Here is a 19,202-nt window from a genome sequence, read left to right on the forward strand (position 1 = left end):
TCTGGCATCTGTTTCAACAAAAACTGGGCTCCGAAAATTACCCTCCGAAAAATCGTTAAAGGCTTGAAGGTAAATTAAAAAAGTATGTTAAATAGGTACATTATAATTATCCCTTGCTGGTAGTCGGTAGTGACTGTACTAGTTGATGCTCCGGTACATCGCCGAGGCGAGGTGGCGCGGCAGCCGGGCATAAATCTTTAATTGAATCCGCATCGCCTATTCAATCTCTCTGAATGATTGACTCAGTCAATGTTGCCATTGCGTTTGCGGACCTACGGCGTAGGCTCGAAAATAACTAAAAAGTAACCAGCGAAGTATTTACTATAAGAAGTAAGAAATGATGTGCTATTTGTAAAAAAAAAAATGCTTTTAAACGAGGCAATATTTTTTGTGTTTCATACTTAGTTCTCCTCATGCCGATTGTCTACCTTAGCGAAACAAAAAAACATCTGAAATTGTTGCCTGGTTAAAATACAGGGTGGAAACGATAAGTGATCTCATTCGATTATTTCTAAACTATACAAGATATCGAAAAACTGGTTACTAATCCTGAAAGTGCTTCACAAGCTCTATCCAACGGTACCAATATTAGGTTACAGAATTAACTGGATCTATCCGAAAATTTAATGTTTTCAGCCTCCATACTAAATGTATGCCAGCCAAACAATAAATAGAAGTAAAAATTTTTTTATTAAATACTAAACACTTAAAATGAACTCGTAAATTGCATTCTTATTAAAATTATTCTTGGAAAACATTGGTTTTAGGCTTGCTATAATATTAACAAGACATGAGTGCCAATGACTGTGGCTGTACTAAATGTATGGAAGCTGGAAACATTGAATTTTCGAATGGATCCAGTTTGTTTTGTAACCTATTATTGGTACTGTTAGATAGAGCTCGTGAAGCACTTTCAGGATCAGTAACCAGTTTTTAAATATCTTGTATAGTTTTTAATATTATGTGGTTTTACTAAATGTATGGAAGCTGGAAACATTGAATTTTCGGATAGATCCAGTTTATTCTGTAACCTATTATTGGTACCGTTTGAAAGAGCTTGTGAAGCACTTTCAGAATCGTAATCAGTTTTTCGATATCTTGTATAGTTTAGAAATAATCGAGTGAGATCACTTAACGTTTCCACCCTGTATATGTATGCTTTATAAAAAATATACCGTCGCAAAACGCGCTTTACGTATTGACCGGTACAGTCGTAAGGATTATTATCAAAGCGGGTACCGGCAAATGCGTTAAACAGCATGTAATATAAAATTAATAAATAAACGCTTACCCGATTCCAGCAATCTTTATAATGCCAAACAAAATGTTCAATCATTCAGGCCACCTCTGTAGTGGTATTCTTCGTGTCCTGTTAATTTCACTATTTTATTCTCGTTTGTCGGGCATGATTCATCTCGTGATCTTCACGCGGCAGACAACACTAGAGGAAGGATGTCAGGACGCATGACGCGGGACACTGTGACGCGATAAACATCACTTTTTGAGTGGACTCTATCACAGAATAATAATTACTAGTCGAACAGCTAATAGGTACCTCCTATATTAAAATGCCATAGTCACTCGGCGTACTCAAACAAGAAGAACAAGAAGAAACAGAACATTTGTTGCGTTTTGAGGTTTTAACAATTGAGCCGTTGAAGTAGTGTTTTGATCTTCAAGAACATAGGCTTCATTTTGTTTTATTCCACTGTGTATTTAAAAAAGGGAAAGTTTCCCTTTTTCCTGGGAAACAGTAATATTTTTATAAAAATACGAAGAGTTGTTCAATAAAATACGAAAATCAGGGGTGGAACTTTATTTATTAGGTACTAAAATATAAAATCGCAAATTTGACACAACTGGATTGTTCTATGCGACAGTACCTACAAGACCGATATTTATATGAGACAACACGTACCATTTACATATAAGTAACTACTTACAAAATTCCGTAAAAACAAAAATATTCCATTTAATTTACACATTCGATTCACATCTTTTGAAGTACATAACTATAAATTCGACAACATTTCTCTATATTATTTACATTAGACTATGACATCAAAATATTAATTTTAATTATGTACTTACCGTATCGTAATTTTAAAATGATAAACAGTTCTGTATGGCAATTCACCACAATTTCATGAAACTATAATAACACGACAAATGATTTCATAGAGAAATAAATAGTAATTTTCATACGTGAACTTCATGCGATATAGTATGGTACATATAAATAGATTGATATTCATTTTTACAATAACTAATCAACATTATTTTATCACATTGAGATTTTTAGCCGACGTAATGATAATACAACGGTGGAAAAATAGTTCCTAAATATTTTCATGTAATAAATAAGTACAGTCTAATAACCACTTAACATAAATACCTGAAACAGAAAGGGACACACATATTAGAAACTGAATTTATGACCTTTTATCTGTTTTCGTGATTCATTGACATATTATTATATCATTAACACTTTAATTATAAATAAAATGACGTATCTTAAAAAAAATGCTGGACTTTTTTATAATAAAGGATGATTGCACGGCTATAAGGAGAAAACATGTTTTGACATAAATCATAAAGAGCGCCAATAAAGGCCTATACGCCAATAAAGCATTAGCACAACTTTTCTGAACGTGTGCCATGAAGCTTATCTTGGTATCAAATGAGGTAGGGTTTCTTGGTCCCCTCTCGTACTAAGGCTGGTTTTAGAATCACGCTGACGCACGCTGACCGTCAGCGTTGATAGCCGAAATGTATGGAGCGTCGGCGCCGAGCGATCAGCGTCACTCAGAAATGTTCCCTTCAATTACATACATTTTGATTTGTCAGCGCCGACGATCAGCGAGCGGTCAGCGTGATTCTAAAACCAGCTTTAGTGTCACGCGGACCGTCCGGTGCGGACCCACTCCGCACGGCCAATCTGTATGAACTTCTAGGGAGCGTTTTAGAGTAATGCGGTCCGGAGGAACCGCTCCGCTCCCCAGTTCATACAGATCGGCTGTGCGGAACGATCCGCACTGACAATCCGCGTGACACTAAAACCAGCCTAATTAGGCTGCGGGCAGGGAGACACTCACTCTAGCTGAGCTCGAAGCCGGCACCGGACTGGATGGCGTAGAGCAGCTTCTCGGCCATGAGCGGCTCGTGCGGGATCTCGGGCAGCTTGAGCAGGTTCATGCAGGTCGACGACGACGGCAGCCGGTGCCCCGACGGGCCCGACGATTGGATGCAGAACGGCGGCTGCAGGTCCTGAGCGAGGAGTTAGATTCTTTATTTAAGTGATCTAATTTCATGATAGCGCGTTCATACCATAAGGCCCTTTTCACACGTCCCGGTTGCCGGCTAACCGGCGCCGGGTACCCGGTGGTGAAGTGTATGGGCATGCCGGATTAATTACGCCGGAACATGTGAAAGCTACGTACCATGCCCATACACTTCACCACCGGATACCCGGCGCCGGTTAGCCGGCAACCGGGACGTGTTAAAAGGGCCTAAAGTTAATATACCTAGCGGAATAGAGCAAAAAAGAACTGAGCGTGCGAGACGTCACTAGCAGCAACACTGCGTGATAAAAAGAGATGCGTGATGCCGTCGCCGTCATGTCAAACAGAACCATTTTTTGCAACTATTTGACAGTTCAGAGGCACGCTGGATGTTGAGAAAAATGTTTCAGAAACGTGGTGATTGGTTCAGTGATTAATTTATTGTACAAAACAGCGAAATAATCCTGAAACTGACACATAAGTGTCATCCAAAATTGGTTTCGTTAGACAGCTCGTGGTTGTTGCTCTATTCCGAAGGAATATTAACTTATGGTTCATACACTACGCCGCGGCACTACTTGCACTAGCTTCCCATGCGGCGGCTTAAAACGCGGCGGTGTAGTGTAGAAGGCCCCATACGAAACCATGCAAGCGGTGCACGGGCCGCCACGGCCTAATGTGTAAACACACATATGAAATATGCATCGTTTTCGAAAGTTAATAAATTATTTTCATGAATAAATAAACACTAGTTACATCCTAGAATTTGTGTAAAAAAGTAATTGAAATCAGACTGGAAACAAAATAAACAAGCGTTTATACTTTTTAGTGAAATAACTGAACGTGACGCCCCTTGAATTTAATACTAGCAACTACAAGGTAAGCGAACTTACCTTGAATCCAAGTAGTGGAGGTCTCGAACAACTAGTAACGAATTTTAATAGTTGTCTTCTTTGATCGTCGGTGAATTTCTCTACTACTTTCCAGAAACATTGGACGACGGGATGATTTGCCGAAAATCCACCTGTGCAATAATACAAATAAAATCAGTAAAACTTGTTAAATTTCTTTGTGCACCGCTATAAAAATTATTCAAAAGACAAATCGTTAAGCAACACGTAAGTTCACCATCCCTTAGATCGTGTTTCACTAGTGGAGTTTGGACTTTATTTAAAGTTCAAAATCAATGCCCCATCGGCGTACCGGTCAGTATACACATGGGAAAACTTGAGTCGGCCGTATTCCCTTACGGTAAGGTTCAGTGTCGACGAACACCAGCAGCTGCAAATCGCGGCACGAGAATATTCGCAACCCTTCCGTGTCCCCCGCGCCTTATGTCCCCGCAATAAGGTTCAGTGTCGCGTCTCACCTGCGTACTGTGTGTGCGCGCACAGGTCTTCCAGGTCGATGGGCACTTCTGCTCCAGACACCAGCAGTTGCAGCTCGCGACACTAGATCATGCGCAGACCTCCGCGTCACCTGCGCCTTTTATGTCCCCGCAATAAGGTCCAGTGTCGCGTCTCACCTGCGTACTGCGTGTGCGCGCGCAGGTCGTCCAGGTCGATAGGCACTTCTGCTCCGGACACCAAAAGTTGCAGCTCGCGGCACGAGAACATTCGCAGCCACTCCGCGTTTACAACCGACGTCAGTCCGCGCTTGAACGCGTTGCATTGTGACCGGATTTGTCTAAAAATATTAAGATGGCAATAATATTATTTATTTCAAAAGACGAGGATAAACCAGACGATAGCTTTAATGGAAATTGACTAGTGGCGTTAACAACCCTCAGAACTCACTACGAACTCAGAAAAACGATATGAAATGTTCACATACCTGTTTAACTTATAATCTGCGACTAGATGTATGTATTCTATCCTATTTTCGGCGGTAACAGGAATGTTTGATCCTCCAGGCTTCAATTCCTCTATCTAGAAAAAGTAAAAAAATATTTTTTATTAGCGTGTAGTAAACATAGAAATGTTTATTGCGCGAATTCGAGCGACTGACGCAAGAATATTGACATAATTTTCTAAACTATATGTAATTATGGACCCAAGAAGACAGTTCGCCCAGCTGTGAAGTCTAGCCCCAGGTCGGGCACCTCGCTCCGGCCGTGCGCCTTGAGCATCAGCAGGCCCCGGTATAGCCCCGGGTCTAGCGAAGCTAGTGCGTGAACATCAGGCTCTCATAACAGCTGGCCTAGAGACCTGTGCTAGTGGTGCCTGCACCAGTAGTCTCTACTTACCCTCTGCTCGCCCAGCTCGTCGCTAACGATGGTAAAGTCTAGCCCCAGATCGGGCACTTCGCTCCGGCCGTGCGCCTTGAGCATCAGCAGGCCCCGGTATAGCGCCGGGTCCAACGAAGCTAGTGCGTGAACATCAGGCTCTCATAACAACTGGCCTAGAGACCTGTGCTAGAGATGGCTGCACCAGTAGTCCGCACTCACCCTCTGCTCGCCCAGCTCGTCGCTGACGATAGTGAAGTCTAGCCCCAGATCGGGCACCTCGCTGCGGCCGTGCGCTTTGAGCATCAGCAGGCCCCGGTATAGCCCCGGGTCTAATGAAGCTAGTGCGTGAACATCAGGCTCTCATAACAGCTGGCCTAGAGACCTGTGCTAGAGATGGCTGCACCAGTAATCCGCACTCACCCTCTGCTCGCCCAGCTCGTCGCTGACGATAGTAAAGTCTAGCCCCAGGTCGGGCACCTCGCTGCGGCCGTGCGCCTTGAGCATCAGCAGGCCCCGGTATAGACCCGGGTCTAAGGATGCTAGTGCGTGGACATCAGGCCCTCCTCGTGACGAGCACAGAGACCTGTGCTAGAGATGGCTGCACCAGTAGCCCCGCACTTACCCTCTGCTCGCCCAGCTCGTCGCTGACGATAGTGAAGTCTAGCCCCAGGTCGGGCACCTCGCTGCGGCCGTGCGCCTTGAGCATCAGCAGGCCCCGGTATAGACCCGGGTCTAAGGATGCTAGTGCGTGGACATCAGGCCCTCCTCGTGACGAGCACAGAGACCTGTGCTAGAGATGGCTGCACCAGTAGCCCCGCACTTACCCTCTGCTCGCCAAGCTCGTCGCTGACAATGGTGAAGTCTAGCCCCAGGTCGGGCACCTCGCTGCGGCCGTGCGCTTTGAGCATCAGCAGGCCCCGGTATAGCCCCGGGTCCAACGAAGCTAGTGCATGCACATCAGGCTCTCATAACAGCTGGCCTAGAGACCTGTGCTAGTGGTGTCCACACTCACCCTCTGCTCGCCCAGCTCGTCGCTGACGATGGTGAAGTCTAGCCCCAGGTCGGGCACCTCGCTGCGGCCGTGCGCTTTGAGCATCAGCAGGCCCCGGTATAGCCCCGGGTCTAATGAAGCTAGTGCGTGAACATCTGGCTCTCGTGAAGAGCACATTTTGCCCAGGAAGAACTCTGCCAGTGGTAACTCTACTAGTAAATTCTCGTAGATCGCCTGAAATTAGACAATGTTGGTTGGTTAATTGTTGGTTTTGTAAAATTTTAATGTGTAGTATGTATTTGGAATGATAGAGTCAGATGAAAGACAGGTCATTAATAGGTGTTATTAACAATAGAAATGGATGATCCATCAAAAATATATAAAAAAAAAATGACAAAAGTACCTTTCCCAACATCCTTCCGACGAAGAAGTAATGCATCGGGAAGTCATCGTATAATAAATGCACACCGGGATTAGGATATAACATGTTGTCTTTTGTCAGCCTAAATAAACCCCTGTTTGGGTCAAATGCAGATCTGAAACGAAAAATGACAGTTCACATTGACTTTATGCTAATGAGGAAAATAATAAAAAAATAAATCCTTCGACTTTAAAGACTCCAGCGCGAGTTTTGCCCTATAGAATTAACAAAAACATGTGAACATTCAACAAAATTGCACACAAAAATGTGTAGTGAAACAATGTTTTTTTGTTGATTGTGTAGGGCAAAGCAATACACACGCTGGAGACCCGGCTTTAGGGAATAATGAAACTTACTTGAGTAACTCTGATAAGAATTCCCTAAAGAGGCCGCCACCATCGACGCCCGCCTCTTCCGCGCCAGCTTGGTTTATCAACTGCACACGGAGTTTTAACTTCATATCAGGCTCTAAAACACAACAGATGTTCCCAGTCTTACGATTACCACGTAGATTTTTAAACAATTTTATCAAATAATATCTCACCATTGTCCGGTCTTAACTTATCGAAAGCGTCTTCGTATAAATGCGTCCGTCGAACACTGATGTTTATTGACGGACCTTCATTGAAGTTCGACAGTTCATACCAGTGATCGTGCTTTTCCCTAAAATAGTAAATATTAAACAGTACATAGATCAATCAAGTTTATTATGTATATATTTTATTTATAAAAAAGTATCAAACTAAAATAACTGAAAGTCGATGAATCTTCTCTTGTCCCATACTTAATAATGTAATTTAGTCTTACCTAACTAGAAGCCCTTGGAAGATAAGTACTCGCGTTGAAAAAGGCACAACAAATGGAATTTCTCGTAAGATCGTTACTGTTCGTAATTCTTTGATGGTTAATGGTGGCCCTTCTTCTGCAAGTAAAAAAAAAAACAAATTATTTAGATATAAAATTAAGAATCAAGTTGTTCGTTATCGAAACATAAAATTTGCGTCAAAACAACTCAACATACAACAAAAGGTGCTCTGAAAAAGTGCTAGGTATTTGACAGAAAGGATATCAAACAGCAAAATAGCCTCTAAATAACTAGTTTGACGTAACGTCGTCTGTACTACAGTGCTACGTATTCTATAAAATGGTCTACGTAACCTGCGATAGTGTTACGTAGTCTGCTACAATGCTACGTATCTTGTCGTATCTTGTAACATAGTAAATACGTACTCTACGACGGTGCTACGTTCCCTGCGAGACTGCTACGAACGCTACGATAATGCTACGCATGCGGACGGAGCGCTACGTACACGACGAGAGTGCTACAAACGCTACATAGGGCTACTAGCATTGCGAGCAACACGAGGGTGCTACGTAAGCTGCAAAAGTGCTACATAAACTGCAAAAGTGACACTATGCGAGCTTGCGACAATATTACGTTTAATATTTATTTATTGCTTGCAGTTTATAAACATCCTGCATAAGCGCTACGTTTTATGCCACGTGAGTGATAGCTACGTACCCTAGTGGAGTGCTTGCTACGTACCCATCAAGCGCGCCGCCCTGGCGGTGATCATCCTGGGCGGGCGGCGCAGCTGGTCCGGGTCGATGCCGTGGTAGATCACGAGGGGACCCCCGGGCACTACGTACGGACGACAGCACATCAAACTCAACACTGCGGCATCTTATACAGTTGCAATAAGAGCGAGTTTGCAACAATAATGTATGGTCTGATGCGCTGTCGACTGTACCTTGCGAGGGTATGACGTACCCTGCGAGAGCACTGAGTACCTAGCGAGACTAATGCCCGTATTCACAAACGATGCTTGCTTAAGTGAAGCAGCAAATTGGATACACAGCGTTGAATAGAGCTCTGATTGGTTCGTGTGTCTGCGTCCACGCGCACTGTGAGACCTCATAGTAATGTTTGTGAATACGGACGTATACGTAGTCCGCGAGAGTACTAATCACCCCGCGAGAGTACTACGTACCCTGCGAGAGTAAAGGTCGTGCAGCGAAAGTTGAGACGCTCACAAAAGAAAAGATTGGTATCGGTATACGGGCTGAAGTCTTGCGTATGACCGATTTGTGTATTCTGTATTCAAAAATTACATCAGGGAGATGGTTTTCACATGAACTTTCGTTGCGCGAGCTATACTGCGTACCCAGCGAGAGTATTCCCTGCTAAAGTCAGCAGATAGAATTTCGTCCAATGACCCCAAGCTACCCATCCTTATCACTCGTACGTAATTATATTTTGTCAATCGTGCGACGCGGGCGGCCGTAGTAACTGTGCGAGCGCGACAACAATATAATTACACGCGAGCGATATAGACTAAAGAGCTAGTGAACGCCAGACCTACGTCATTTTATAAAAGCTGAAAGTTTGTCAGCATATGCTCCCAATAAAGGTTAGAATGTTGGTGAATCATGAAGTTTGGGTCATCGTGGCTTTGGCATACTAAAAAAATTGTCTGGCAGGGAGTTGGAACTGTCAAAACTGTCTGGCTGATGAGGAAACTACATCTAATTATTGCCCAAATATTATAAAATCATCTTTTATGGTATAAAGTCTAATAAGGATGGGTAGCTTGGGGTCATTGGACGATATTATATCTGCACGGCGACCGGACTTTAGAATGCTACGTACCCTGCGACAGCGCTCGGGCGGCGGACAGGCTGGGCGGGCGGCGCAGCTGGCGCGGGTTGGGCCGGTGGTCGGTGCCGGCGATGACGAGCACGGCGGCCGCGGCCTCGGGCACGGCGCCGGCCGCCGGCCACTCGTCCGCGCCGAAGAAGCGCAGACGCGAGTCACGCACGTATAACGCGCGTAGGAGGTGCGTGCACACCTAGAAGAATATTGCGTTTACTTTGAACATTTTTGCGTCATATCCGATGCGAATTCGTCAAAAATTGTTCAGAAAATTCGTCAGAAACTTTATTTTCCTCGTAGTATCTACTACGATCGGCCATGTATTAATTATTAATGCTATGTCCTTAATTAGATGGCTTTTGGGAGCGGATCTAGATCTAGAAAAACTGACAAGAGAAATCCGATCTAGTGCATAAACTGCTATACATAATATACCTAAATAGTTATACGGCTACTATATTACTACCGTAACATAGTTAGCAGACAAAGTCATAAGGTTCAAAATCGATTGGCTTATGTGCAAATGTTTAAAAAAATAACTACTGTATATTATTTTCGTCTCTTATTTGAACGAGTAATTACATGACATAATTCGGTAGCTGAAAAGGACGCTTACTTTGAACAAATGTGACCAAGCCGGCGTTTGTTTCTTCCCGGACAGCTCGATCTGATTATTTCCCACCGCGTCTTTGTAAAGTCCTCCGATAACGGGTCTCGTTTCTGGGTACGCCAGCTCCACGAGACCAAGGCACACTTGTCGCAGCGTCCGACACAGCCCACCGAGTTCAGAAAACTCGAACGCGTGGATACGACCGCCGGTATTGTTTGAAATTACTGAAGGAGTTGATGAGACTGGAAATGATAAAATACAATCAATGTACCTACTATATTCAACAATGGATAGCACAAAAAGGATTTGAATTGCTTTACATTTTGACACTTTTTCGTTAAAATTATGACTCCTTTTAGAAGCAATTAATTTATTTTTCATAACTTACTATACGTCATTTTGATGTCTTCATCTTCGATATCGCGGCAGAATTCCGTGTCATGCAGCGTTCCGATCAGCAACGAGAATAGCGCACAGAAAACAGCCAATGGCGCCAATAGTCTATGGACCCCTATTTCCGCGTAGTCCACGCCCATGCCTCTAGAAAGAGCGGAGAGGAGCGGAGTGGCGGAGCCCCCGAAAGACGACTCGTGGCTCATGTTGCTGAGCCAACGCCAAAGCCCTCGGATAAATATTGGCTTAAACGCCAATGTGTAGAGTAACCTGCGAAGTAACAGTCATCCGTGTAATATTCCTAGGTTCAAAGTAAAATATACTGCACTACCTAATGGATGTAGGACTCGGAGGCGAACTGTAAGGAAAATAGCGGTGATCACAATAGATCGGTACCGATCGCAGTGATACTAGCAACTTTATTTAACTAGAATAGCCGCTCAACACAAATAAAAAAAAAGTACATATTTGCAGGTAATTTTGCATTTAAGAGGCAAATCATTTTTGACCATGATTTTGACATGTAAAAATCTACAGTCTCATGAAAGTTTTAAAACCACAATCATGCCCAAAACATAATAACTCACCTATATTTATGTAACGCCATCCTATGACTTAAAAGCAGGTTATGACATATTTCTGACATGTCATCCAGAAACTCATCACTGAGGTCATTCTCTACGATCATACAGCACGTCATCATGACGCAGCGGTCAGGCTCATTCAACATTTCTATGCACTTGGTCAGCAAGAGTTTCTCTCTCACCGAAGTGGGGTTCGGTTCAATCTCACTGTCGCTGTCATTATCTTTATCCGCTGCGGTCTCTTGACTGTACAAAGAGTCTTCATATTCGTACGTTATTTGCTTATTACAAACGTTAACAGTTAACTTAGCTATTATTTTAAGGTAATTCAGTATTATTGGGTTGTTCGGTAGCTTTGTATTGTTCAATTGGCGTATATCGTCAACTGAAACAAAATATCAGATAATTTACACTCAAGAGTTTAGAAAAATTAAAACTTCTGAGTAGTTAGTGGTTAGATACATACCAAATCCTGGAGGTTCTAGTGACAGTACAGAATGCAATAACCATGAGTCATTTATTAGTAATTTGCTATGAAACTTGCTCTCCTGTAGGCATTGTATAAGCGACAGGAATGGGAACTTCTTTCCTGGGTCGTCGTGGAGGGCTGGTATTATGAACATCTCCACTGGCTCAGGGTAAGGGTTACAAAGGAAGGCTGCAGCAAACTCCGACATCACTGTGTCCCTGGAATAAATATAGACATAAAACTCAGAAATAGTCACGTAAGTCAAGTAACTAACTATGCTATGCTATTTTAACAAACAGTACAAGAATATTATGCATATTTTACATTACAATCATAAAACTAAAAAAAAAACACTCATTTATTTTTGCAAATAGGCTTTTAAAAAGCACTTTCACACGTCCCAGTATTAACCCTACCACTTCTTCGGGACAATAAATGGGCCAGTGCTGAGAAGAAGCAGCGCAAGAAACTCAGTCACTATTTCAAAAATAGTCCCCTCTTATTATATGTAGTAGGTTGACAGTTAAGGGTAGTTTAATCTTAAAAATAGCTCATTTCAATTTCATGTTAATCTAAATTCTTCCATGCACCTGTTGTTCATAAAACCTAAGAAACTTACTCATATTGAGGTGAGTTAAATTTTGTAGTCAAATTCAATGGTCTTTGGATAAGGTCCAGTAAAGCCCCACAGAGTGGTGTTGGAGGGTTGGGCGACGGTCCATAGAGGGGAGGGGTTTTTTGGCACATTAAGTGACATAAATCCTTAAAGAAGCCTGCAAGAAAAAAGCAATTTTAATTAAAAAAAGCCAGTTTTAACATAAATAATAATGTTTTGAAAATTATCACCTCTTTTTATCAGGTACATAAACGTGTTTCCCACAATTTTCATGGCTTCCTCATTATTCATTACGGACTCTGCTAAGGACACAGAAGTGAACACTTCAAACATCCTGAGAGGTACTGCTAATGGGACCTAAAAAAATATATCATAATGACACAGTTAAGTGATGCATACATAGGTCAGAAATAAATAGATGTAAAAACAAGGAAAAAAAGCAGTTTAAGGACAATGGGCAAAATGGTACCCGGCTCCAATAGATATGCTTCTAGTGTCGTTTGAAAGGTCTTACCACGACGAACAACTTTTACTATGGCCACCAGCCTCAGATCTGGTTGTGTTCGAAGATAAACATACTTTTTAGCAAAATAGTACCCGGCTCCAATAGTTATGTTTGTAGTGTCATTTGAAAGGTCTTACCAAGACGTACAACATTTACTATGGCCACCAGCCTCAGATCTGGTTGCGTTCGAAGATAAACATACTTTTTACGTAACCTAAGTATCATACGTGTCCATAGTATGGTACTTAGGTTGTGCGAGGCATGAAGTGTTTACTGCTCCAGCATCCTTCCTTAACTCTATAATTATTGATAGGGATAGTTGTGAAATAAATATTTTTATTTGAAGAACTACTACCCCCTTATTAATAAAAAGTTACACCTAGGAGAAACCTTGGATTAAAATGACATTTCCATACCAAATGACAATTTAAGCCAGAGTTCAACTAGGGTGTAACTTTTATTAATAAAGGGGTTAGAGTTTTATTACTTCTTAAGGATTTTATTATTAACCCACAAGACCCAATAAGTCCACCCACAAGATGGACCGACGACCTCATAAAGGTAGCGGGAAGGCGCTGGATGCAGGCCGCTACCAACCGGCCATTGTGGAAATCATTGGGGGAGGCCCAGGGGAGGCGTATACATGGATGATTGTGTTATACTTTCATATAATACTTAGTGGAATTACTGCTTTCAAAACGTGAATTAGAACTGGCCCCATAGCAGACATTTTCCTACATCTAAAGGGCTTTTGAAATATATATTGGTTATGGCTATTGGAGCGGGTACCACTTTCCATACATTTGTGCCCATCATCCTTTGTCATAAAAATAGTTTTAAACTATTACTTCAGTTCACACATGTGGATAAAATATTTGTAAATCATCATGACTCATACTTAGCCATCATTTTGTTATTGTCTTTAAAAATAACTCAAGGCTGTCATAAGATAAGACTATAATTTTGAAGCAATAAAAGAATAAATTACATAAATATAAACTTGTGCAAGCCTAGGTTGTGTAACAAGTATGTCATTGTATGTTATACATACTATCGGCTAAAATATCTTTCTAAAATAAATTCTACTGAATTGGTATACAAACCTCAGTATTGTCTCTCAACAATCGCAGATGCAGTGCCAATAGACGACGAATCTGAATGCATGAACCACCACTTTCAAATACTTTTTGCCATTGTTTTAAAAGCATTTGTGATATTGAAATCTAGAACAGTTAAGACATCATGGTTAATTGGTACTGGGTGCATAATTTGTTTGTAAGTGTAAATATCTAAATACCAATTCAACAACATACAGATACAGATTTAAGTGGGAGAAATGATGATGTGATGTAATCAGATTTTTTTTTTTTTTTTCTTACAACTCTGTGTTATGCTGTACATGTACATGAGTGACATATTGTCTTACCAATCTTGAGGTATCTTCCCTATGATCATAAAAGAATAAAATCTTCACAATAAGGGCTGACATTGCAGTTTGATCCTCAGCTTTAGCCCCAGGGAATAAAGCATCAAACTGCTCTCTCTCATGTTGCTTGCAATGTTTGCGCACTAAATAGCTTCTCACAAATGCCTGGATCTTGACAGTGCTGTATTCTCGCTTCCTGCGCTCCTGAAAGAAGGAAACATGAGTAATTTAAACATATTTTTAAGTCTTGGTTGCTTATTTATATTGTACAAAGATATAACTTGGTCAGAGGGTATGCATGCTACAATATCCTATAATGCATAATAGATCTATTAGGAGAATAAAAGCCCTTTCATATTATGATATAACGAATATAACGTTCAATTTAACCTCCCGTTTCTGCCTTTGTTGCTGTGATTGGAGAATCAAAGCATCCCTTTGCTGGCGCTGGGAACTTGCACCAGCTAAATTCTGTTGTGGCTTACGCCTGAAATCCCCTTCGAAGGAATACATATCTGAAATCAATTAGAATAGTGATAATTTTAATAAGAATTTAACAACAAACAAGAAATAAACACTGATCAGCTGAACTATGATTACATATTAATCTAAGCTAATACTTACTTGATTGAAATCTTTATTCTTAACACTATAATATTATAGTCATAATTTAAGCTAACAATTCAAAATTCACAATTTATTGGCACTGTGATGCTCAAAATTCTAATGGAAAAGCACAAAAGTGTTGTTTTTTTACAACAATGACAGCGTTTTTTTCTTCGAATGAGTGACTGACTGCAAGTGACCGATGATGGTTTCTGTCAGAGCCAAAGATGTTAATCACAGATATGGATTAGAGTAGATACAGCAAGTTGATCGTCAAAGCGTGCCATTCCGATATGTCCAAATGGACATACATGGTCGAGTGATGTTCATGTAATCCGATTACAACAATCGGTTACGATGATTTTACGAGGACAGTAGTACGAACACGGTAGAAAGAAGAAATTATTTACGGATTGAGAATTGTAATTAACAGCACAAGTAACAAATAATTAATTAGAATAAAGTAGCAGTAGAAGAAGTATAAAGTAGCATTGTTTTTAATACATATCCTGCGATGTACTCTTAAGAGTTAAAACCATGGTCCCTGTATGTGGTGCACTCATACCGATCCCAAGGAACCGTACTTACTCATAACAATAAGACACACACTGATGCATGTATTCATGCACTTGACAAATTTATGTCTTGAAACGCTGAAGGTAACAAAAATAACGAGATTTGACGATTTGTAAGAATTAATTTATTTTAAAAAGGTAAATAAAGATGTTTTTGGTTTTGTATTTTAACAAATTATCAGTTTTATCGGAATTATTTAATTTTCGAGTCGAGTCACACGATATCATTCGATGACTTAGCAAATGCAGTACGATGATACGATTACTTTTACGTTGCGGCAATCACTAAAATTCGCTAAAATGACACTAATGACGTTTAAAAAGTGGCACGCTCGGCTTCATACAATTTTTGACACATGCTGCATCTATCCATATCTGTGATGTTAATAATCACATGAAGACTACTCACTCATCTTTCTTTACACAGTCCTTTGGAGTAATTAGTTGGAAACTATTTTCAATAGCGTTATTCAATAACCTTGAGCATTTATCGCTAATCTGTGGCTTTGTCTGTCACTGTCAAAGTCAAACTGTCAATAAATGTCGGCGGTCAATTTGCTTTGTTTGTTGAATCGTTTTTCAGCAATATTTTCCAAATTTTAATCTAATTTAGCATCTTCTATTTGTTTGTTTTTGTCAGAATTAGTAAGATTTTGATCATACAGTGTTGTTAGATTTAAATAAGGAGGTTTTGTGTTATATTTATTACTTGTAGTTTACGTGTTTACATAAACCTATATTTACCTCTTTCTGAAAAGGATTTTAATAGAAATGGCAGAGATTTTCGTAGAATATGAAAAGACGGACAGTGGAAGTCGGGTAAGCTAGGTCATGTATTATCAAAAAACAAGTACAACATAACATTTCCTTCCATAACCCATTGTCCTCTCAACATCGTAAACTTGGGTTATTTTCAGGTCTGCAGGCCTACACTAGCACAAGTGAAAGCAGTGGTTGATTTTATGCAAAAGCACCCAGACTTAGCCCACCGAAAACTGAGGTATGGTGTTAGTCACCAAAAGTTCAAAAAACTATGGATAGAGTTAGCCAACATTGCTAATTCAATCGATGGTGCTGCTAAATCGACTAAAGGCTGGATCAAAGTAAGTATACTTTAGTAATTTTATGTATAATTTCATTATTTTCCTTCATAGATTTGTGAATTTGTTTAATTAATAATGTTGAATCCTTCCTTTTCAAGTTCTGGTCAGATAAAAGGCGAAGTATCATGATCAGACAAAAACAGATTGAGCAAGGAAAGATACAGGGCAAGCTGTCACCATTGGAACAAAAAATCCTAGACCTCTGTGAAAGCAAAACTACATCAACTAGTAAGTAGAAATTAAACAACACTGAAAATTTTGAATTAGTGTGAAAATAAACTGTAACTTACTTAAATTTTTCAGGAAAGAAAAAAGGCGTAAAACAGGAGCCACTCAATGGTGATGATGATAATGACTCCCTTGATGATGACCTTTCAAAGGATGATGATGAATTGGACAATTTATTTGGGAGTGAAAATGATGAGCGACAATTAAATATGATGGAAAAACTGGTTTGTATTATCTTACTAACATACTTTTGTTTCGTCAATACTTTGGTTTATACTGTGAGAGAGGTAAATTCATTTAAATTAAATAAATTGCCTTCAAAACTACCTAACATTCTGGTGCCCACCCCAGAATGTTGGGCTACATGACATGTCAGGGGTCAGGCCCTCCCCTGAAAAATGACCTTAGATATGCCAATGAAAAGGCAATAAAATCCTAATTAAATACCAAACTAAAAACAATTACTGTTGAACTTTTATTTGACTAAACAAGTCAGAATTTATATTTTTTAACTTCTAATAATTAAATAAAAAAATAAATTATTAAAATTTGCATGCTAAAATCTTGGCAATCTTGGCATCATTATCCTTATAAATATGTGTTTCTATCACAATGAAATGTAACACCTTTATAACATGTCTTATGCAAATAAACTTTTATCATTATCATACGATATATTATTTTCTTTCAGGTAGATGTGATGGGTCAGCAGGCAGCAGCTATGACGCAGATGGCCCAAGCTCAAATGGATAACTCAAAGTCACTAGAAAGGTTGGCAGAAGCCTCACACATACAGGTAACTTCCACACATTATTTATGTTTTCTATCAGTTAGAACAGTATCTATGTATTACAATAAGAGAATTATGAGTATCTTCTTCTTCCTCGGTCCCTCACTGATGAGGATCGCGACCATAGATAGTGTTCCTCCACAGACTGCAGTCATAAGCTGTGTGGACCGCACGATGCAAACTCCCGCCCACCGTCTTCCTCACCGCGTCCGACCATCTCGTCGGTGCCCTGCGCCAAGCGCGTCTGCCTTCCATTTGTCCTAAGATAATTTGTTTCTTAGACAATGCCTTGGAGACCGCATAATGTGTCCAAAGAAACAGAGGGTACGCTTTAGGCATATAGTGGAGAGCCGCGTGGTGAAGTTGATCTCTTTCAATATGGACTCGTTGGTTCGCATGGCAGTCCAGGGTATGCGGAGTAATTTCCGCCAACACCACATCTCAAACGCATCGATCTTACTGCTATCGCGGCTTCTCAGGCTCCAAGTTTCGGCACCGTATATAAATACGGAGAATGCCAGAGCTCGGACCAATCGTATCTTAGTTGTACGACGAATACCTCTGTTCTTCCAGATCTTATCCAGGTTCGTCATAGCACTTTTGGCTATACCGGCTCTAGTACTAAAGAGTATCTAGATGAGTCATATTTCATGATGACTAAATCGGTTTGATACAACTCACAATATGCTTTCCATTCATCAGGCATTGGCAGTGGACAGATTGGCTGGCACATTCGAAACTATAACATCAACAGTACATGATGTCAGGAATGCTCTTCTCGGCATCGACTACACAATGAAGAGGTGCTACCCTGCAACGGCAACACAGCGGCAGAATTCTAATATATTCAGCTAGAATAAAATCTACCATATTTATTTGGCACTGATATGAACAATATGGGGAAATGAGTGGCCCTTGTGGTCGCCGTTTTATTTGTTATAAGAATAAGAGTAATGATTTAAATAACAGTATTAGTGGATGTTCGATCTCTAGTCTCTACATCAGAAAATTACAAATATTAGGTGATATCTAAGTAACTATCATAAAATTCGAGTAGTCTGCTTGCAATTTCTACTTAGTTAACAACTATGAAGTAATATCACAGAATAATAATAAGTAGTAATTCATATATTGATTTCAATTTCAAGATTAGAAGCGTTAATAAAATTTTCGCACTGATTGTGGACTTCGCTGGTAGACTACTCAAATGTACTAATGTAAGAAAGAGTGTATCAATAATTTTATCTGAGCTATTGCAATAACAATTTATGTATTATTGTGATCATAATCTTAAATAGGTATTATGTTAGAAGTTGTATTCAAAACACTTTCTCTGAAGTGGTTCTTGTTTATCATAATGACATACATAATTCAACATTCATTATAATCTTTGACGCTCCAATTTAAATCATTGCAGGCTCACTAGCATTTGCGCGCCATTTTTCTTAAAATCATAAACAAGGTTCATTTCGCAATTATGTGAAGGTCGCAATCTCGTTTCTACTTTAACTTAGCACATTTTTATCAGTATGTTGTATTTTATCGTGATGTGTCGACATTTAAAGTAAAATTAATATTCGTTTTATTTATATCAAAGAGAACAAGAACATTTTTACTTTTGACTATTAAGTAAATAATAAATTAAGTATAGATTTAGTTATTAAAATTTATTTATATTTTAATGCTAGCTTTTATTAATTATCTTACTTGTACCCAAAGTTGTC

The 19,202-nt window shown here is 40.1% G+C and overlaps 2 protein-coding genes across 2 annotated transcripts; one reads left to right on the top strand and one right to left on the bottom strand.

Annotated features, from left to right (window-relative positions):
- Positions 1 to 1,801: 1,801 nt before the first annotated feature.
- LOC135073146 (ubiquitin-protein ligase E3C) lies at positions 1,802 to 14,990 on the bottom strand. The gene is made up of 21 exons (XM_063967196.1): positions 14,801 to 14,990; positions 14,567 to 14,691; positions 14,177 to 14,380; positions 13,854 to 13,973; positions 12,476 to 12,602; positions 12,249 to 12,402; positions 11,627 to 11,847; positions 11,164 to 11,545; positions 10,572 to 10,846; positions 10,190 to 10,425; positions 9,571 to 9,769; positions 7,728 to 7,842; positions 7,465 to 7,583; positions 7,277 to 7,388; positions 6,903 to 7,035; positions 6,521 to 6,733; positions 5,115 to 5,209; positions 4,807 to 4,967; positions 4,175 to 4,305; positions 3,096 to 3,267; positions 1,802 to 2,395 (listed from the first exon to the last, which is right to left on the bottom strand). Exons 2-20 carry the CDS (start codon positions 14,687 to 14,689, stop codon positions 3,097 to 3,099), a joined length of 3,291 nt encoding a protein of 1,096 aa, XP_063823266.1. The 5' UTR covers positions 14,690 to 14,691; positions 14,801 to 14,990; the 3' UTR covers positions 1,802 to 2,395; position 3,096.
- Positions 14,991 to 15,757: 767 nt separating this feature from the next.
- LOC135073138 (uncharacterized) lies at positions 15,758 to 19,173 on the top strand. The gene is made up of 6 exons (XM_063967183.1): positions 15,758 to 16,176; positions 16,275 to 16,460; positions 16,559 to 16,688; positions 16,764 to 16,912; positions 17,380 to 17,484; positions 18,181 to 19,173. The coding sequence occupies exons 1-6, from the start codon at positions 16,129 to 16,131 to the stop codon at positions 18,331 to 18,333; spliced, it is 771 nt and encodes a 256-aa protein (XP_063823253.1). The 5' UTR covers positions 15,758 to 16,128; the 3' UTR covers positions 18,334 to 19,173.
- Positions 19,174 to 19,202: the final 29 nt, after the last annotated feature.

The sequence above is a fragment of the Ostrinia nubilalis genome, chromosome 1, assembly GCF_963855985.1.
Source record: "Ostrinia nubilalis chromosome 1, ilOstNubi1.1, whole genome shotgun sequence".
Lineage (NCBI taxonomy): Eukaryota > Metazoa > Arthropoda > Insecta > Lepidoptera > Crambidae > Ostrinia > Ostrinia nubilalis.

Bases quoted from the DNA above. Each gene is read 5' to 3' on its own strand.
- LOC135073146 (XM_063967196.1), bottom strand. From the start codon at position 14,689: ATGTATTCCTTCGAAGGGGATTTCAGGCGTAAGCCACAACAGAATTTA. The intron at 7,389-7,464 runs GTGAGATATTAT...GTTGTGTTTTAG, and splicing joins TAAGTTAAGACCGGACAATG to AGCCTGATATGAAGTTAAAA. The intron at 6,734-6,902 runs GTACTTTTGTCA...GTCTAATTTCAG, and splicing joins TCGGAAGGATGTTGGGAAAG to GCGATCTACGAGAATTTACT.
- LOC135073138 (XM_063967183.1), top strand. From the start codon at position 16,129: ATGGCAGAGATTTTCGTAGAATATGAAAAGACGGACAGTGGAAGTCGG. The intron at 16,913-17,379 runs GTTTGTATTATC...ATTTTCTTTCAG, and splicing joins TAAATATGATGGAAAAACTG to GTAGATGTGATGGGTCAGCA. The intron at 17,485-18,180 runs GTAACTTCCACA...TCCATTCATCAG, and splicing joins CAGAAGCCTCACACATACAG to GCATTGGCAGTGGACAGATT.